At 42.4% G+C, this 21,702-nt stretch overlaps 2 protein-coding genes across 2 annotated transcripts; both read left to right on the top strand.

Annotated features, from left to right (window-relative positions):
• Nucleotides 1-2,440: 2,440 nt before the first annotated feature.
• prrg4 (proline rich Gla (G-carboxyglutamic acid) 4 (transmembrane)) lies at nucleotides 2,441-4,152 on the top strand (the record flags this gene model as incomplete). Its single annotated transcript, XM_083999036.1, has 6 exons — nucleotides 2,441-2,540; nucleotides 2,648-2,811; nucleotides 2,934-2,961; nucleotides 3,406-3,547; nucleotides 3,809-4,000; nucleotides 4,125-4,152. 6 exons carry the CDS (start codon nucleotides 2,441-2,443, stop codon nucleotides 4,150-4,152), a joined length of 654 nt encoding a protein of 217 aa, XP_083855162.1.
• Nucleotides 4,153-5,903: 1,751 nt separating this feature from the next.
• On the top strand, nucleotides 5,904-18,090 carry qser1 (glutamine and serine rich 1). The gene is made up of 13 exons (XM_083999599.1): nucleotides 5,904-6,403; nucleotides 7,946-8,055; nucleotides 8,529-8,666; nucleotides 8,866-12,207; nucleotides 12,449-12,753; nucleotides 13,075-13,191; nucleotides 13,300-13,433; nucleotides 13,517-13,704; nucleotides 14,531-14,668; nucleotides 14,761-14,858; nucleotides 15,726-15,872; nucleotides 16,071-16,166; nucleotides 16,802-18,090. The coding sequence occupies exons 1-13, from the start codon at nucleotides 6,270-6,272 to the stop codon at nucleotides 16,940-16,942; spliced, it is 5,088 nt and encodes a 1,695-aa protein (XP_083855725.1). The 5' UTR covers nucleotides 5,904-6,269; the 3' UTR covers nucleotides 16,943-18,090.
• Nucleotides 18,091-21,702: the final 3,612 nt, after the last annotated feature.

Genomic DNA, 21,702 nt, shown 5'->3' with positions numbered 1-21,702 from the left:
TGATGAAAAGCAAATTAGTTGATATAACATTTGCAAAATACATTTAAAGATTGGACCTGTGTTGTTGTTGTTTTTTACCTTGTAAACCCTCACAAAAGAATTCAAACCTTTACTTATAATTGAATGTTTTACATTGTGTAACCCTTAATATCTTCTTCTTAAAACAATCTGGTGGTGATTTAGATATGGTAATGGTTTTGTTTGCTAGCAAGTTTATCTGAAGTTAATATGATGCACGTCTCAGTTAAACAGATCAAGTGGATATCTTTGGTCTTCTCAGTTTAAAATACCATAATCTACAATTCCCACAGTCTATGGAAACAAAGTCTAGACTCTGAAGACATCCACTTGACTTGACAGGCGTCACATTAACTTTGGTGCAACTTTTAAAATGTGTTTACACAGAACAATGACTGTGGTTTTTGTCCCAAATCATTTACATTGGACGTCGTGGAGTAAGACTTCAGCAAGCACAAAGCATCATAAATAATCTGTACACCTTCCACCACTGGTCACTATTCACTGTGTTTAAGCACAAACCTCAGTGTGTTAGCTCACGTACTATGAATTCCTCACCAGTAAAACACCATTTATCATTATCACTTGAATGTTATAGTCTGTGTGGTGTGAGGTGGCAATATCATCCGATATTACACACAGAGCAAAGTCTGGAATTTCTCATTTTCTTCACCCCTTTTCTTCATATCGACATTCCTTTGGTTGAATCTAAGCGTCTGACAATATCCAGAGACATAGCCAAGTACAAGAGAGGGGCTCTCACTGCCCTTCAATTAGTACCATCCAGAAGTCAGTGAGATAATGTTCAATTGCATCCTATCTCTGCTCTACATAAACACTGACCAAGAGGCCCAGAGGCTCTGAGACAGATATGTCTATTTACACGGAGAGTGTGAAACATAAACACTTTTCGGGTTAGCTTGGCAGAATGAGAAGCTTTATCTTCACTCTGTTGCTCCGTGTTGTGCTGCTTGTGGTGCCTGTGAAGTTGCTGTAGTCACCAGTCTTTCTGGTGGAAAAAAAAGTTAAACTGAGTGCATTTCATCGGAGAAGCCACTTCTCTCTCAGAATGACTCTTGAGCCCATGACACAACCTTTTCCCATACAAGGCCTGTACGCAACAGAGTAGTCACCAGAGAGGTTGTGTGAGGCTCAGTGCTTTTAAAAGAATCCTAATGGAAAGATCCTTTGAGATGACATTGTGTTGCAACACCTATCTACACCTAAATAATTAAGGAAGATACAGGATGCTACAACAAATATAAAAAACACACCTAGACCGAAGTAGTTCAAATGTTTAGACAAATTTAAGACATTTAAAGGGTCACTAAAGTAAAACTGCCCTATAAATTCTAGTAAATTAGTTATCAAGATCAACGCAGGTTACTTGACAAATGTCTGCATTAGGGTTACAGACCTAACAAATCTATTACACGGTAGTCTTTTCAAAGGTGTGTTAAAATGTTTGTTGTTTTGTGCCATAGAAGTACTGCAGCTTTAAGCTCATACACACATAAACATATTTTGAGAGCCCATGTATTAAAGGCCTTTGGCAGTCTTGAGCACCCCTATCTTTACCTTAACATTTTCATAGGCAATTTCCTATCATAATCATAACAGATATATGTGTGTAAATCATCATCATCATCAACCGAAAGTCATTAAGTATGATGAAGAGTAAAGGCCTACAGATGATCTCACACTGGGAGGAGTAGTTTACAGTTGTTGGTATCTGACTCAGAGAGTCACAAGTCTGATGATGCATGTGTAATCCCATTTAACTCACTCCTGGGTGAGAAAAACCTGCTGGGAAGCACTTTCGTTTTCACGGTTACAGCTGCCATCTAGCGGCCACTTGTATTATTCACACTCCTTATCTTTTTATCCAGGTAGACGTGATCGATTGGTTGAGTCTGCGCAGGTGGTTTGGGAAGAGCCGAAGCCACATCTGCTGAGAGTAAACAGAAAAACCTTTTCTTTCTTTGTTTTTCTTTTTTAAAACCCACCGGAATTGTCCTGGTTCGACTTTGGTGACGACTTCATCTTTAGTTTGTTGGGTTTCGAGGACGAATTATGTGTTGCGTTCATTTTTCCTCAGAGGAAATTCACAAACACAGCAGTTGTTTGTGAGACTCGCTTAGTACGTTTCCTGATTCATCTTATCAGCGTCGAGGACAGGACACGTACCCAGCACCGCTCCTCTACTGGTTTCATTTTGATGGTTTTGAACTCCTTCCAATATTATGTGCCACTTTTCATCATAGGTAAAGTAGAACATTTGCTACCTGGAGCTGTTTTGGTTCAAGAAAAATGCGCTTTTAGCCTTGTAAAGTAGGAGTTGTTACCAATGGCCTGCTCTGCCCTCTGTACTGTCATTTAACGCCCCACCCGCTGCTGCACGCGCGCAGGTGCACGCATCAGCATGTTGTTTCATCTGTTGGTTCTCCTACAACTGCTCACCTGTGGAGATCTGGCCTGCACGAGGAGCTTACTCTCCAATCAAGACCCAGAAGAGCAAAAAGGTACGAGATGTTCTGCTGAGGAGTTCCTACCTCAACCAGTTCCATGTTTGACAACCCTATAAGGTCTGTCAACCTTACCTGTCAATGTCATGTCATGTCTTTTGCAGTGTTTGTAGATGACGAGGATGCAAAAACTTTCCTGGGTCGACATCTGTTGTTCAACCGGTTCGACTTTGAGGTCTTCGTTCCTGGAAATCTGGAGCGGGAGTGTTATGAAGAAGTGTGCAATTACGAGGAGGCCAGGGAGGTCTTTGAAAACATCCCAGAAACAGTTAAGTGATGCTGTTCAATGAGCTGCAGCTCACAGAAAGAGAGAGAGAGACTATACAGCACAATTCACCACACTAATAATGTTTATTATTTTTTTTGTGTGTGTTTTCTTTTTTTTTGCAGGATGCTTTCTGGAAGCAATACACCTCAGGTAAGAGAGACAGAGAGATAGAGGGGCTCATGACTGAACTTGTTTCACAGATTATCATGTCATCAAACACACAGAGGGTAGAAGTGTATTATGAAGTAAAATGTGTGCGCTGCTGCCTGAAGCAAGGACAACCATGGTGTTTTCAAAACCCGTTTTACCACTTGTTCAGCAGTGCCCTGTAGCTTTGGTCTACAAACTCCGGGAGCTGCTTATGTTCAAACTGTGGGTCATGCACTATTTCTGCAACCTTCAGCTGTTTTCTTTTGTTGTGGGGACTGAATTTAGTTTTGATCTCATCATCGTGCACTTTAGAGCCAAATGTGTGATAGAAGATGGAAAAAGTGGAGCAATTGTGTAATGTTCAGATGCCATGGCTACATTTTTCAAACATTATATGATCTCAGCACTGTCCTTTCATGCTGTGTGGTTTGTGATGATCGACAGATAAGGACAACCGGCCCACGCGTGTTGACGTAACATCTCTTTTGGTGGGACTGATCGCCGCTGGAGTGGCCATGGTTATCTTTGGCCTCCTGGTCTGGTATTTCTGTCAAGGCAAATGTAAAGATGACTTCAGCCGTGCAAGGTGAGTGAGACGGTCTTTATTACTGTACTGCTAGCTAGTATAGATAGTTTTACACCACACTTCTTGATGTAGTTTTACTTTGCAAATCAGTTAGTCGATTAATTGTTTGATCCCTACTACACCTGTTGTAGCTTTGTGTTACTACTTCTTGTCACACCATTCAGCAGTAGTGGTGTCTGCAAAGTATTATCACACGTTGGTTTTCCTCATTAGGTATTAAGTAGGTCACAGGTGAATTTGAACATGTCCATTCTCTCACAGTTCCATTCGGGCCCGCCCGAGGAGAAGTAATGCTTCTCTGATAATGCGACGGCTAGAGGAGGTTTCCTTACAACCTGTGCCACCTGGACCTCCACCTCTTACGGACGAAGTTGACCCCCCAGGGCTGCCGTCCTATGAGCAGGCAATTGCTAGAAGTGGACAGCACGACCTCCCACCTCCTCCTTATCCTGGGTATTTTCACTTTGCATATGCATTGGCAGTTATGTTATGACTCGCTTTTCAGACTCCTCGTTGTGCACACGCACACACACACTCAATCCATCCATATAACATCTTCTCTTACTTTTGGTTTTAGTTCACAACGTGGAAGTATTCGTCGGTAGTGCCTTCTGAAATCGGACGCAGACAATGCAACTGATATCCTCACCCTGCTGCTCTGCTCTTTTTCATCGTCACAGTGAATTCTACCTTGTTTTTGTTTTTAAGCTCTCTTCCCCTTCATTTCTGATTTTTTTTTTCTGCTTGACTTCTTGAGCCATAATGTTGTTCTATAGAAGCGATCTGCTGTTTCCTCTGCTATGATAATGTTTTGCATTATAACTCCGGTCTTATGTTGCTTTTTACCTAGTTTGCTGCTTTTTTATCAACATGAAAATGAAGACTCAGTAATTTAAAGTTGGAAAAATATTTATTCTCTTAAGGAGTGTTTTTTTCCGATACAGTATGTATATTAGCGTGAGCATATGACCACAATTATGTTTCAAAACACAATAAGTATTAATGGTAATAATCACAGAGAGACAGGCTGTGTGTTGTCATACAGCTCCCTGTCTCCTTCAGAAGGAAAAGTATCCCAACAAAAATGCATTTAATGGCATGATTGTTGATTTTTCCCATAAAGGAGATACTTTTAGAGATAATACAAGTGTTCTTGATGCACTGAACTATCAGCTTGCTTTGTTCAGATTCACTTTCGACAGTGCATTAACAACTTTTATTTTGTTTTCATGTGGTGATTTTCTTGCTGTTTTATGAAGTAATAGTGTGTTAGAAAATGTACGTTTGAGTCACCAAATAATGAGGTTGCTATACTAATATGTGAAGTCATTTTTACTTTCTTTATCTGCCTTGTGGTTAATTATCAAATGAACTATGAATAGATCTTCAAATGCTGTTTTATAACTTTTTACATTACACAGGTGGATATTTTTACAGTTGTACAAGAAAATTTGTGCTGTTCTGAATATGATAGTTTAAAAAATATGTAGCAGTTGTAGAAGATGCAGAACAACAGTTTAATTAGCATGTTTGAACCAAAGACAGACTGTTGGCTCATTTTGAATGAATATTTCAGATTCAGTAGCTCTATGTCACTGTAAATGACCTTTTACCAAAGATTTTAATGGCATGAGAATTTACTGAGGGATTGTTTGTCAAGGCTGATCTGAAGAATAACTACCTGAAATGAAATCCTTGTACAGATGTTTTAAATAAAATGGATATTTTAATTATTTCATGTCTCGTCTGTGAACTGTGTGTGAGATAGCCTAGTGTTTGAGTCTGGAAGTTAACAGTTACTTTTGAAATATACAAATATATCATTAGTGTGTGGTTAATACCTGTGAAAGGTGTTAAATGTTTTTAGTCCAAAACAATCATGGTGCATCATTGTTCATACATGTTAACCTGAACTTCTATTGTAGGCTATTGTATATAAAATAGCTTGTGTAATGTTGAAATATGAATAGACCACAGGATGTTTTTGGGGTCCATGTGAGATTATCTTATTTTAAAAAGGATTTACCCAAACTACTGTGACTAATAATAACATTTGAATTGATGCCACTAACAGACATAAAGTTGCATTTCTGAACCTAAAAAGGTAATATGGCTGCACAAAAGTTATTTCAGGTTATTTTCCAAATAGGCTCCATTGAATCCACAATTGGGGCTCCCTATTATTATTAAATTCTATTATATATACACACACACATTTTTTTTTTTTCGTTATTACATTCCAGCAGTAACCCAGCAGAGGCAGCTATGACCAATGATCTGCCTCCATGACGTTACAGAAAAGTTTTGGTATCTGCATGATCAGGAGCCGCGGCGGCGTGCAGGAGCAGCACCAGGGGGACACATGAACTTTTGGGTGGAAGGAAGGAAGGAAGGAAAAAAAAAAAAAAAAAAAAAACTACAAAACTTGCAGCCAAAGTCTGTGGTGGTGCATCCTGGGAAACCTAATAACATGGGTACGTGAAACCATGCAGGGGCTTTCACGGCTCTACGAGACGGGAGATTAAAAACAAGAACTAAACGAAATCTCTCTGAAAGGGGGGGAGGAAAGCTTTTTAGTCGGGAATAACTGCAGCTTCACGGCCCCTGGTCGGTCTGGCGGACGGTCGGTCGGTCGGTGGGTAGGTAGCAGGCTACCCGGGGCTGCTACGATGTGTGTCCGCTGCTCCACGAAGCTCCGTCGGGGAAGCGAATCTTTCACCGGATGATGGACAGGAACTACCCGACCTCCAGCTTCGCGGACGCGCTGGCTCCACCAGCACAGACCGTAGCTTCTTGGGCCTATGACCGCAGCAGCAGCAGCAGCAGCAACAGCAGCACAGCTACTATCAAGCCAAGGTAAGAAAAAAAAAAAAAAAAAAAAAGATGAAGGAAAGAGAGAGAGAGAGGGCGGGTCACCTTCCGTAAGGAAATTTCGGTGATGGAGGGGCCTAGTTTTGTGCCTCTTGGAGAAAAGTACAGAAGTCCGTGTTGTTGTCGGTGCAGGAACTGGGAGAAATGTCGGTGTTTCTTTGAGCGCGGTGGTTGTTGTTGTTGTTGTGGAGGCTTTGAGTTGTCAGTGGTTTCTTAGCTGTCTCCCACCTTGCTAGTTTTTGCTAGCACACCGTCTCCCCAGCATGGCCATGAACAAGAGTTAGTCCAAACTGGATAGAGAGTAGTGTTATTGTAGCAGATGCGTGTAACAATTTTTACAGGGCAGCCAGGCGGGGTAAAACTATAAGCATGTTATTGACCTGTTTTCTTGACTTCAGGTGCTCGTCAAAGCCAAAACAAGGTAGATATGTAACTACTCGTAGCGACCATGCTAGTCATGATGTCAGTGAGGGCACTTGAAAGCAGTGGTGCATACACAGCTTGTTGGTGTTACCCAAAAGCAATGCAAAAAAGGGCGACGTGTCGAAGTCTGTGTTTATTTGTCCCACTATTGCTTTGGAGAAGAGCCATAATGGAGACCACTGCTTGTCTTGTTACTTAGTTTATGGTTCATAAAAACAGTGAAAGTTACCGCAAAAGCTGCCAAAGTTGCAGAGCTCCAACTTAGGCAAACTCATGACTGTGTGTAGCCTATGTGTTTTTTCTGTTCTTTCTGCATATTATTATACTAATGGAAAACGGGGATTATGCTCGATGACAAAGTTGTAGTATCTGTTTCAAATAAATCACATAAAAGTAGTAGCACAGAAGGCTGTCATCTGTTATTCAAGTCTGTGGATCTCACAAGTCTGTAACTCATTTACACTACTAAAACATAACAAGACAGAGCACAGGGAGATAGGATAACCTAAAAGTGATGAGGTTACAGAAGTGATTGCTCTTGTTGCATGACAAAAACAAACAAAAAACAACAACATAATTTCACTGTTCTGATTAACTTGGTAAATTTGACCAAGAAGGAGTTATTTACGTGTTCAGAAATGCTAATACACCAGTTTCCATGCATCATGACCTGAAATAACACGGGTTGGTGGTTTGTAGCTGTCGAGTAGGCTAAGAAATTGTCTTAAATAATTGAACAGGAATGTCTGGTATAATTTCAGTACACAGTGAGTGTAACAAGCTTTGAATAGACTGCGAATGGAAGCAGATGACTTCCGTTCTGCTGTCTTCTCAATCCACAGATCATTACTTACTGACAAGAAGGGAATACCAGCTATGAATTAAATTAGCATTTTTTTCAAAGCATGCTCCACAATGCTATTGTTATATTTTCTGCAAATATGGTGTGGGCCTATGGTGGCTGTCACCCAGTAGATGACCAAGCCTCAGCAGAAGGAATAACTCAAAACAAGTGTGTCAAGAGGCGTTATTAACATGTTGAGTACTCTGCTACTCCTGAAGATGAGTCGTGCTCACATGCATGTGTTTGTGTGTTTCATGCAGTCCCAGTTATGGTGCAACACACCTTGATGCAGAGCTTGTCCAGCGGCAAAGCTACACTTCCACCCACCAGCTACCCACGTACACTACGTCACACCTTCCTGCTGCAGCAGGTGAGTTTTGGATGTTGTAGGCATTGCCTCAAAGAGCTTTGGCTTAGCTAAATAACAGTTCTTTCTTTGTTACTTACTGTTGGTTGCATCTGATTGTGCCTATACTTTTGGTTGTAAATGCTGAGATTTGCTCTCAAATAGGCGGATCTGAATGCAGATGTGAAAAATGTGTTTGTTGAAAGGAATATGTTGAAAAGGCTTAATTGGGACAATTTTTTTATCAGAAAAAAAGCTGCATTACATTTAAAACATCCAGCAGTGACATTTTGAATGCTTTGAGCATTGTAGGATTCATTCCCCCTTTCATGGTATTGCAATATCAGAGGAAAATGATCTTGAACCTTACTAAATGAAACCAAAACTGTAATTAAGGTTAACAGTGCTTTAGGCGGTCTAATTTATTTACTTAAAACGTCCTTGTTCACAATGTCTCTGTTCTGTGATCATCTTTCTCTTCCTCTTTTCACTCTCAGGAACACTTGACTCTAACAGTAATAGTTCTGAGACCTCAATCATGAGCTTCCTGTCAGCCATGGAGTCTAGGAGCCTTCAGGCTGGTCCTGTTAGTGCCTCACTGCTTCCTCCTTTTAGACCCCCTTCATGGCCTGCTGGTGAGAAAACAACCACTGATTTAGTCTTTGTAATTATTTAAATGAAGAAAGTTATTTAACAAAAGTAAAATTGGTTAGTATTTCAAAGTTTTTGGTGTATCTTTTGTGCATACAAATTTGATTCATTACGCTTAATTCATTTCAGATTCTGTCCCTTCACTTTGTCTGTCCTGTGTTTATATTTTCCGTTGTAACACAGGTACAAACTCCTCCACCACAGAGCTGTACTTGACTGGTGCTCTGCCTTCTACTGCCACTTTCCCCTCTCCTGCTGCTCTGTCGTCCTATCAGCACACTGGTGCCTACCCTTCCAGGAGTTACGCCACCAACCCCTCCCTGGCTCTCCAGGATCCTGCCTTCAGCACCTCCACCAATGGCCTGTTTTCTCACCATGACCCCCTTCTTCATCTCAAATCAAGCCAGACAGTTCTTCCTAGTGCTCTGGCCTTCAATCATCTCTCTGCTCCTGCTTTGGGCTCTGCTTTACCTGTTCAGTCCTCAACTTACCGTTCAGCCCAGGAGTCGGCACCTCACCTCCTACAGCCTCAGTTCAGCCTGCTATCTTCTACCCTTTCTGCCCCACACGGTGCCGTGCAACCCTACGGAGCCACCGTTTTTTCCGGCTCCATTGAAAGAGCTCTTCAGCGTGAATGTAGTGTGATCAAACACCACCAGAGGCCTTCTAGCACCCACACGGCCTCGGAGCAGTTGCCCAACTCAGAGCACTCCTTACCAGGGTACTTTGGTTCCGGCAATGAAACGGATGTGTCCTACCAGCAGGATGCATCCCGTCAGACCCCAGTGTCCTGCAGCCCTTCCACCGGGGTAGATTCCTCTCAGGGGGTCAATGGCACCCCACAACCCAAAACAGACTCAGTAACCCAAGCTTATTCGTCCACTTCGGTGCCAAAGGCTAAGGACTGCGCCTCCAAACTAGCTCCACACTCTGCTGGGGGTGAAGAGAGTCACAGCCACACTCAAAACCTGACAGAACCTGAGCGATATTCTTCCCCAGGACAGAACCAGAACTCAGTGATTGCTAACCAGCAGTCAGTCCAGCTGCCTAGCCTCATGTCCAGTACTCTGTCTCAAACTTATATCACCCCTCACACACAGTCACAGCCCTCCAATTCCACTTCAAACAAACTCCCATCCCTTTATAAGACACTACCTTCCCTCTCTAGCCAGTCTGCTAATGTGTCAACTGTTAGTCAAACTCTTGTTTACTCCTCCAGTCCTGGCCTGAGCCGGGAGCAGGAGGTCCAGTATGGAGCCCAGGTACAGGGCTTGTGTCAGGGGAATCTCTCTGAGAGTTACCCCACATCCCACTCTCAGGGTGCCCCAAATGTGACTTATACATCTCAGTCACAGGGGCAAGCTCCAGTGACTCAGACTCAGAGCTACGCCACAGGACAATCCCTTAACCAATCTCTTAACTCCTCTTACCCACCCACATGTGTGCGAAATCTAGCCACATCCAATTCTGCGCAGGACTACAACCTCATGCAAACCTCAGTGGGAGGTAAGACACACGACGCTATGTCCCAGCAACAAGCACAGCCCCATAAATATGTTTTGTCCGCGCCGTTGCCTACCTACTCTTCAACTGCTCAAGCCTTACAAAATAATGTCAGATCCTCAATACAGGACATAAAGCCAACATATGTCAAACAGAAACTTGAAGAGCTTCCTATCCAGGACCTAGAGGCTCTCCAACAGGCATCTCTGGAGGGCTCTGCAGCAGATAACAACATGGCCGCTCCCAATGTCATCTATGTTGTTTCAAAAATGGACGATCATCACAAAACCCAAAGTGTTATCCGAAGCAATTCACGTTCCGATGACCAGCTCATGGGACTGGGTCACACGCACACAGCCCAGGTAAAGGATGAAAGGATGGGTTCTCTGAGCCAACAGCACATTCATCTGAGCAGCGCCAACGACCAGGACACTGCCAACACAAAAACTACAAACTCCAGTATTATATCTGCACATATACCCCTGAGCTCGGAGCAGCTCAAGCAGCACCCTCTCCAGCTCAAATCCCCGGAGCCACATCAACAAAACCACCAGAATCACAATCAGTCCCAGAGCCAGACCCAGGCAGCCCACACCCAATTTATCACAGTCCCCAGCTCTCAGGTTCTCCTTGAGCCGAACCAGATGATTCTGCTTCAGCAGCCCATCGTCCACCACAGTCAAAACCCTTCAAAGGTAGTATCAGTGCAAAGTATTCAACAGCCCCAGGGTCTGGGGCCTGTTCATGTCCAGTATCTTCAGATGGATCGGGAACTGCTGGGCCCCACTGTCACTGAAACCCACAGTCAACAGGGCACAGTAGTGTCATGTCAGAGCTCTGGATGCCCTGATTCCTCCAAACACCACTACAGCCAGTCGGCAATCCAGCAGTCGAATGATGCCAAGAACCACTTTGCTCTCAACTCCATTTGCTTCCCTGATTCAATGCTACTCGCGGACGACAGAAATATTTTGTCAAATGTTGACGACATCCTGGCTGCCACGGTCGCAGCCTGTGGAGTCACACCACAAGACTTTGTCAAAGCTGCGTCGTCCGCTGAGGCTGAAATGGCAGTGATGGCAAACCCCGCTGATTCTAAAGGGCACTACCAGACTGTGGATATAAGGCACATGTCACCTAGTTTCTCCTCAGCACAACAACAGCCAATCATCACCAACACTAACTCCCACACCTTGACCATGACACTAAATGGAGCTCAGATGGCCACGGACTCACAGGGTCAGTCTGTTCACCACAACAGCAGTTCTGAGCTTCACACAAATGGAGATGGAGGGAGCTCTGAGAATGACTATCACTTAGCCGGGCAGGTGTATGATCCCTCAGGTCTACAGAGCAGAGTCAAAGGGAACGTCAAGTGTATTAAAACAGAAGATGGCCTCATGGAGTGCCCAGGCAGTGAAGACTTCCCCAAAAAGAAGGCTCGCTCCAAGTCCCTGACCAAACCAGGTGGTCCTGAAGATGACAATGGACAGTCCAAAGCGGCCAAGCGCAGTGGGCAGGCAAAGCGGCAAAACTCGAGGGGCAGCGATGTCAGCTCGCCGTCGGCCTCGCAGAGTGTGTATGATGGTTGTCCACAGCAGGAGAGAATGCGGCAGAAGATCCGCGAAGTGGAAGAGAAACAGCCAGAGGTCAAAACCGGCTTCATTGGCTCCTTCCTAGATTTCATCAAATCTGGTCCCAAACAGCAATACTCAGCAAGTCCCACGCGAACCATCAGTCGACCCAGAAAGCCGTGCACGACGCCCAAACCGCCGCCATGTACTTTGCCTTCTTTGCCTCCCAAACTGCAGACTCTGCCAGGGCCCTTGATTTCCCAGGAGAGCCAAGTGGTGAGTTCTCAGCAGAAACGTCTGGATGAGGATCTGCAAAAGAATTTGGAAACGCTGCCATCGTTCAGCTCGGATGAGGAGGAGAACACTGGAAAGAATCAGGCCCTGAGGAACAGCATCAGCTCCGCCCTCTCGGCTCTGGATGAGTCTTCAGATCGCAAATCCAGGACAGGTAATAACACCCTGCCTTAGCTTGCAAAGCAACGTCTCGGTGTTGTCAGAGTTTACATTTAGCACTGACTATCTAGTTAGGCTTCGCTGTTCCACAAAGATAAAAGATTAAAAAAAGGAAAAAAAAACCTTTCTTCAGCCAATATTGTCTGGAATATCTCTATTATCTGAATGTATAGTCAAACAGAGCTTTCATTTCAGATTTTCTCTAACATTTATAACTTATACCATCCCTTCTACAGATAACCAAAGCCCTGGATCAATGATGAAGCCTGACCAAGTCCCCACCATGCCACACACTGTCACCCAGACCTGTTTACCACAGGTGGCCACTCCACCACTGCCAACAAACACCATCACAGGAGAGACTGCGTTTGCTGCCAAAGACGACTCCAAAGAGATCCCACTGGGACAACTGGCTGTGCAGCTGACGAGTGTGGCCATCGAGGGACTGACTGACGAGGAGCTGTCAGACAGCGGAGGGGAGGGAATGTACAGGGAGAGGGACGAATTCGTTGTCAGGAATGAAGACATCGAGCATTTGAAGGTACGATGTGAAAACAACATGGACGGAAATCGAATGATTGCGAACATGAACGCTGGTGTTCAGCAGAATTTAGCTTTAGGGGGAATTTTTCTGTAGGTGAGGTTGCTTGTGTTAAATGTTGAATGTGGCATGTTAGAACTGAACTCCCTGGTCTTGTAGGAGTGTAGTGATTATTTTAATGATATATCTGGCATTGAAAGTGCCCACTTGAGAAAATTAATACCAAACCTGCTTTCACGCACCATTCTTTCATATTCTTATAACACAACTCTTGCTACATACTGAAGCCTGCTCTACATCCTGTCATGCGCACGTGTCCAGGTTACAATGAAAGCAGGGAGTGAGCCTCCGGCTATCTGGAAAGTCCAAAAGGCTCTGTTGCAGAAATTTGTGCCTGAGCTGAGAGATGGAAAGAGAGTCTTCTCAGCCACAAACAGTGTAAGTAAAAGCAGACAGGCCAACACCGTGAACGATCAAATGAGTATTTATTCATTCAATTAAGTCTGTTTCATGTGAAACAAGTTTTCTTTCTTTGTGTGTGTGTAGTATCTTGGATACTTTGGTGACGCCAAGACCATGTACCAGAGGGTGTATGTGAAGTTTCTGGACACAGTTAACAAAAGGGAGTATGTTCGAGTTTGTAGTCGGAAGCCGCGTTGCAAGCCTATGAACTCACTAAGGTAAGCTAAAGAGTATTGAATGTTTTGTTTTGTTTTTTAACACGGCTCTGCAGTGGTGTAACTCTCTTGGTTCTGTCACCCAGAGGTGTTCAGGTGAAAACTTTGCTGGGCTTGACAGCCAACCCTTCCTCAGTCTCCCAGAGCCAAAAGCCCCGACCCAAACAGCTCAAGCCGAGGGCAGAGCCCCCGCCTAAGAAGAGGAGGAAATGGAAGGAGGAGTTTTCACCTGCTGCTTCAGGATCGTCTGCCGAAGAAGCTGGTGAAGATGATGGTAAAGAAGCCTTGTGACTTTTCTCATTAAATCTGGCTTGGGTGCAACTTGTGTGATTGTGGTCTTAGACTCTTCACATTCTCAGTCAGTACGTTTACATGACACTTGAAAAAAACGAATTATTGCCTTAATCCGACTGTAACTGGACAACTGAAGTGCATGTAAACACCTTAGTCCGACTGAAATCGGAGTTGGAGAACTCTGATTAAGACACCCAGATAATGCGATTGGAGTTCGATTTTCTCCGTCATGTAAACACCTTAGTCGGAGTATAACTGGACAATGCATGTGCGCATGCTCCACAACCGTAGAGACGGCACAAAGTGGAGCAGAGAAGCTGTCCAAACCTGGCAAAGTAAAGAAAAAAACCCAACATCAGCGCCGATTCAATGCATTTCACACAGCACCACCAGCAAGAGTGTTTTATTTAAAAAAAAAGAGAGAGAGAGAGAGAGAGAGAGAAAGGAAGCCCGTATCCTATTCTCAGCGCGCATCCAGCCCAGACTGGCGCGTCTGGTCGGGAACTGCAGTTGAGAATTTATTATTAAGCTTATAAGTTGTTTATATTCAGTTTTTTACGAGGTGACAGAAAAGTCAACAGGACAGGCGGCGTATTAACCCGCTGAAGCAACGGGTGACGCCGCATGAGTTATTCGGTTTTTTCAGTTGCATGTATATTGAGACAAGGACAGAAGTCCGACTTGACGCCAAAATCGAATTTTGAGCATACCTCGATTAAGCTCTGCATGTAAACGTACTGACTGACTCTTGATATCTTATTGATCTCCCCCCCTCTCTCTCTGTCACACATGCACACACTCTGAAGAGTTAAACCCACCAGTGCCGTTTGCTTCCCGGTTCCTCAACACACGGACCATGAAGGAGACGTTCAAGAGTTTTGTGGAACTGCTCATCAGCGTCGCCTTAGACGAAGATGTGATGACGGCACTTGAGAGGGCAAACGGTGGGTGGATTTATTTTTGCGTTCGGGTTCATTTTTGTTCTTGCCTAGAGGTGAGAAATAACAATAGGTAAATCTGATTTGTCATATTTCAGATGAGCTGCTGTTGCCACATATGAAAAGAGTGGATGGGATGATCACTGACAACAGGAAACGCCTGCTTCACAAACTGCACATAGGTCAAGTCCTGAAGGTGGGTGTGTCTTAAAACTGCATGTTAATGAGATCGCTTTAAAAGATAGCAGCAGATACTGCAACAGACGAGGGGATGGTGATATTTTAAAATTGGAAGCAGGTAACAGTCAGATATTTAGGAGATCATAACTTCAGTGCTGCACTGTATGTCTGTTTTGTGCATTTGCCACATCAACTCAGATTTCATAGTCGAGCTTCATAGTCACCTTTTATTTGTTAAAGAGGATCTATGCCTGATTTTACCTTTAATTAAACGGCTTTGGAGTAATTATAATGGTGTAATAAATGACATATAACTTGTTACAAGGGAGAATGGAGGCTCTCTGCCTTCCATGTAGCGTTTCTTGGCTGAAAACCAACTTTGCAAGATCAGCGCCACCGCCCTGGTGTCCCAACTCTCGTCTCTGTGCACCATAACACAAACGCGCCCCGTAACCCGCAATCTCTTGTTTACGACAGATAAGACTTCACAAATATATACGTCGTAGCATCGTATATGATATGTAACCTTATGTACTGCTCTGTTGATTGTTTTCTCGTCTGATTCATCGTAAACAAATGCACATGGTCAGGAGGAGGGTTAGCAAAACAGAGGAAAAGCGACTGGACTTGCATAGTTCCCCTTTAAATCTGGGTTGTTTAGAAGCAGTGGAAAAGTAATAAAGTATTCACAAAAGGGATTTTAGTTCTGAGTTTAGTTCCTGAATTCGCAGTCACTAGTTCCCTAGTTCCTGGAGCTTTTTGGTCTTTTGGTGAACTGGATCATACAGTATTTCAAGTCTGCATTTACATATTTAAAGAAAAAGGCTCAGGAGGTCGACTGCAGTGGATGAAACTAAGTCACTCGACTTCTCTGTTCCTTCAGACGGCTCTAGACAGCTTCCCAGAGATCTCAGTGGTCACTGAACTGAAGAAGGATGGGGAAACCCCAGCCTTCAAGGTGCGTCTCAGTGGGAAGGCCTACAACAAGAAGACCATGAAACCCTACAAGATGCCTAACAAAGTGCCACAAGTAAGACACAACAATGTTTTGGTAGAATTCATCATGGTCTGAATATCAGTCCAGCAGAGGGCGCTGTGTAATCATTTGTGCCACGACCAGATTTGTATATCCTGTTGAACACTGATGTTGCTGCTGTCCCCTCCTTACATGTTGGTTTATTAGAAGAAGCCTAAAGTGTTTTTAAGGTTTTGTTTTTCCCCTTTCCAGGAGTATACAGTGGACCAGCAAAAAACTCAGTGGTTCTCTCTGTACCACTCCTTACAGCATTACAAGTACCACACATACCTCATGTGTAAGGACGAGGTGAGACACTCTTACACACACACACACACACACACACACACACACACACACACACACACACTACATTGCTGTTTTCCCTCAGGTCACTTTGGTTCATTTCTCAGATCAGAACTTAAATCTTAAAACTACTTGTTCTACCTACACATGATTTGTCACTTGAACATCATGAAAGTAACTTCTCATTCATTTGAACAAACTGCCCATGCTTGGTTTACTCAGGCAAATGATTATGGACAATTGTCTGCTATTTCCTGCATTCTCAGCTGATTACCTCATATTGATCCCAAATGTATTATACCAGTTCTCTGTGGAATAGTCTTAACTTCCCAGATCATCAAGTCAATACATGGAACAACAACAACATAGAGACAGACTTGTTATTCTGGTGGCACAGACATGTCTGTTGAACTAAATATTAACCTGTGAGAGATAAACTAATGATTTCAATAGGTTTTGGGCTTTTGCAGTTAATCCACTGTGTGGTGCTGTTTGTAAGAATTGTCTAAAGAAATGCTCTTAATGTTTTGCAAATGTCAAGGAGGATTCAGGAAATGTACCAAAGTGACTGAGACAGACTGTAAGATCAGTTAATAGAATAATGATGTATACTCCTGTTTGTGGTTTTGCCCTCCCAGATTGCATCTCTGCAGGTGCAGGCAGGGGACCTGGGGCAGGAGGAGACTGTACAGAAGTGTCTGCAGAATGGAGCCTGGGTAGAGGGGCTTTTTGACCGATTTGGAGAGCTAATCAATCAAGTGCAGCAGGTCTGCAGATGATTTGTCGCTGACTTAAAAAAAGGACTGTAAAACAAAAGTTGAATACTTAAGAATAAAGGATGCCTCAAGGTGAAAGTGGCACCATAAGGACGGAGTAAGTTTCTCCTTCCGGCCACACAGAGATTTGAATCCGGGGCCTTGTCAGTCCACTTCCCTGAAAGACGTTCAGCGGCCTGTGGCATAAAAGTGACAAGAGACGAAGACTGAGACGGCAGCAAAGTTTATGGTCTGCATCACGGCATCCCAGCAGAAAGCAGCAACCTGATCAACACGGGACAAGGACTTGTCTTTGGGAGCCTTTTGGAAGATTTTCACATAGTGCTTCTCCTAGTTTTTGTAGATTTTTTGTAGTTACAAGCCCACTTTTTATGGGCATTTTCATATATTTCAATTGTTATTTTCCTTTTTCTTTTAAAAAAAAATATTTTTTAGTTAAATACCAAATCATAACCAGTGAGTATGCACTAGATAGAAAGCAACTGACCTAGGAAGTAGAGCACAGCAAATAAGAACGCAGAAATCTGATTTGCCTACAGTTATAACACGCCTTCATCAATCATTTGATAAGTAGGCTCACATAGAGTTGATATATTGTACAAAAAAATCTCTATATATTATATATAACCGTAGTTATATACTGTTTGTAAAACATCCATTTCGTAATGGATTGCCAGCCTATATATAATGTACATTCTGTATAAAAGAGCAGGGAGGTGGGAAGTGCAGCGATTCTCTGAGGGAGAACAGTAGTAACTATAACAGCTGTATCTATATTGTGGTTCAACTTTTGTGCTTCAAACACCCATTTGCTTATAAGTCATGAAAATGCAGTTTCAGTACTGCTGTTATGAATTTTGTTAATCAAATATTATTACCTTGAATTATCCGAGGGTAAAATGAAACAAATAAAAGCTGTCTTTATACTCCTTTACAGACATAGCCCACATTTTATGGCAAATAGATATATATTTTTCACAGAAGTAAATATTGTTATATTCTCTTGGTCATTACTGTTTTTAAGACACTTTTTCATTGGGTTTTTTTTCCACAGTTTTCAAAAATGGACTCTTTATAAGTCAGTTACCAATTTTATGCTATCAAAGTAATCTTGTTCTTTAAAGATGCAGTTTGTAAATAAAGTGCCGCATGTATTAGAGGCTTTGTTTTTGATATGTGATGCACCAGATTGTGAAAGCCCCATAGCAGCACACGGGTCACACAGGGTATTTTTTACAGCGCTACTTACTAATATGCAATGATAATGAAAAATGCATCTTCATTGCTGAATCTGTAAATTAAGGGGAAGTGAGAAACTGTTCTTCAAAATTACATTCTGATTGTCCAAAGTAATAACGACGTGGAAAATGGGCCTGAAGTAAACAAAACAAAACAAAAAACAGGGTATTAAAATAATGTGTGACTTGACAATTCAGCCTTTTTAACCCTTACAGGACAAATTTGTTATAGTAATAAAGTGTAGTGTAACTAGAACATGCTTATATCTAAATGCTAATGGCTGCCTTTATTGTTGAAGTGGATGGATAAACTGCTGTAGGAAAACAGTTATTGGACAGGAGACTCTAGGTGCTGTCTCCACAGGGTGTGAAGTAGGGATGTTCAGTACATGTGATTTACTCCATCACACAGGATTTAGTAACAAAAAAACCTGCTTGTCTGACAGCTGTTAGTTGTCAGAGGGAAGGAGAGTGGTTCAGAATGAGATTATCAGTCCTCATTAGATGTTTTGTCTCTCAAAACAATCAATGATCAACTCAAAAACAGTGGCATCGTCTCCAGTAGAAGAAGCTAAACGTCACCTGTTTTTGGAGTGTGCAGTTGATATTGGCTCATGTCTTTCTGGGGAGGAGAGAGCAGCTAGACAAGAAACTTGGCGTGATGCTCGCCCACCATGTTCTCATGACCAAACTATTCACTGTGAATGGGTGGCTGACTTTGTGTCGTCTGAAAGGGTCTTGAGGCTGTTGAATAAAATATGATTGTCCAGCCCGGCCAGCCACAACGCGAAATTACTGGCAACCCCCCAAAATAACAAAAGTTCCTCTGTGCTGCGGCGACTGTTGTGTGAGGAAAGCCACTGTCCTCTGGCCTTTGGAGTCGGAGAGAAATGGGGGCGGAGGGCGGCAAAGCGTTTAGGATTCCAGTACGGGCACAACTGGTGAAGACAGATACTGAACGTCTGCTCTCCAGATGAGAGGCATATGAATTTTAATGCGCTGCATTGTTGCATATGTGGGAGACAAGACTGAGAGGACCCTTGAGGCAGCATGAGTGTGTGAGAAGGGCACAGAAATTGAGCAACACTAGCAGCCTATTGGTTTTGGAAATGCCCCCTAGTGAAACTTAATGTACTGTGTGGAGCACACACTCACAGCATGCAGAACAGGAATCTGTGGAAACGACAGTTACAGATTTATACTTCAAGTCTGGCAGCTGCACAGACTCACCTGGCATGTTGCAGCTGAACATCTGCATCTGTGCATTCATGAGTAGTGGAAAGTAACAAATTTGCTCTTTTTTATTTACGCAGGTACAGATTGATATTCGGTTCAGTTTTCTTTTGAAAAACAATTATTTAATTTCCAAGAAAAATACATTATTTTTGACATCTGTAGTTCATATAGAAAATGTACAAACAGTACAGGACTGCACTCCAAATTCAAGTATTTTATTATGACACAAATGTTTGGGGGGAAAACCCTTCTTCCCTCAGTGTGTAACAGGTAAACCACTGGAGGGTGAGCACGTTGACAGCTATAGTTGCCATTTACTTCATTACATAAAGAAAAGTGATAAGATTATAAAATACACTGTTGCCCATAAAGTTGGAAAAATGTTGTTTTCAGACACATTCCTCCTTTTTATTCCTAATATAAAGGTCCAAAATAAATAAATAATTGTGGTTTAATTTTCACAGTGATATGTTTGGAAGAAATTGATCAATACAATTTTGAGAAGATATCAACTTCAGCTACATAAATCACATTGTCACAATCATTTCATGATAAAAGGTAATATATATACATATATATATATGTATATATATACGTATATTCCAACTTTAAGGGCAACCGTGTACAATTACTGTATAAGTGAATTTAATCATTGGAATCCTTCACAAAAAGAAGTATCTAAAAGGATAATGAAGGAAAATGTTACAACACTTCATAAAAAAAAAAGAAGCCAAGATTAGAGCATAAAGGAAAAATACCATACAGATTTATTTCTAAAAGCTTTGGTTTTGGGTAAAACAAGTAGTACACACTTGGTATTAACAATGTTGTGATGTTACAGTTCCTCGGGTCAGTTTCCTGCAAAATTAATAGGCCTACTTTTACTTCAAGCACATTTTGCATACTGCTTTTACTGGATGGAAGTATCTAAACCCTTCTTCCATCACTGGTATGCAGGAATTCTTTTCTCATGAGTATTTCCCACTTAACATGAACACATAACCTCTAGAAAAGAATCTCAACCAACAAGTCCACAGTATGTGAGCATGTTTCCTACAGTGCCTGCATGAAGCCAGTTTCCGAGGAAAATTCCCGTGGATATTTGTCATCATCATAACTGAAAACAAACTATAACCTGACAAATATAGCATGACTGATAAGTATGAAGGAGAAAGACAAGGAAATATGCAGGGCCTTCCGGGGAAATGTAGAGAAATGGGAGAGTAAATATTGCTTTGACCTTGTGGACCAGAATTTCTGATTGTATTAACCAGTAGTCTCTCTCTCTTTCTTCTCCCCTCCCCTTCCCTTTTATGTCTCCTTTTCTGTGTTGGTGTTAAAGCATGTTTCACTCTTCAGCACTGAAGTTTTCATGGTCAGCTTTGTGGCAAGTTGACAAAATAACAGGACATGTGACGGCGGTGCATTCAATTGAAGAGCTGTAAAACCAGTTTTGGCACAGAGCTGCCTTTCATTTAGAAGCAAGGCATGCATTTCTTTTGTAATGTGCAGTAATGATGGCTGAATTAATATTTTAAACATTATGTACAGCAACAGAACAGGTCAGTTAGTCTAACTCAAACATAAGTTCTGCAACTATCAGTTTAGTTTCTATGAATTCAGTGGATTTTGATATAATTATTAGAAACTGTTGCTGTAGTTACAATGTAGTAAAGAATAATGTTTGCTAAGGTGACTCAGCACAAACAAGTTGAAATCCAGCTGTGACTCTTTTTATGTTAGGGTTAATGGTTTTTTAACTGTCATCACAGTGCTTATGATGAAGGGTTGGTGGTTTTGGGATAGTAGTTTAGTTTTTCATCCTTCTTACCTCTGTCTTTAGCCACCCAAGTAAGTGCCTTTATTAGTTAACACCAGGTAAGACATGCAACATTTATCATGGTCAGTGTCTTAAAACTCACAACCATGGGCAAATCTCTGTTTTGTTTCTGTTTTTGGACTTAGATGGAGATTTTTTTTTTTAAGAATACTACAAAAACACAAGATTGTACATTTCCCATGATGCAACGTGTGCATCTTTCATTACACCTGCCTCCTAAACTCAGCAAACTGAACTTCATGTAAGACGGAGGAAATGTGATGTTTTCCCAGCAACAGCTGACTGGACATCAGACTTCCCCCTGCCCCTGTCTCCTGTCTCCTGCTCACACGCTCTCACTGCACCTGAGGTGAGGGAGCATTCCTCTCCATGGAAGAAGGTGAGGACGTCAGTAATCAAACCGGTTTGCCCCAGTTACACGCCTCACTCACTGCACCACACTTGTTGTG

The sequence above is a fragment of the Trachurus trachurus genome, assembly GCF_905171665.1.
Source record: "Trachurus trachurus genome assembly, chromosome: 3".
Lineage (NCBI taxonomy): Eukaryota > Metazoa > Chordata > Actinopteri > Carangiformes > Carangidae > Trachurus > Trachurus trachurus.
This window is presented reverse-complemented; position numbering and strand designations above follow the sequence as displayed.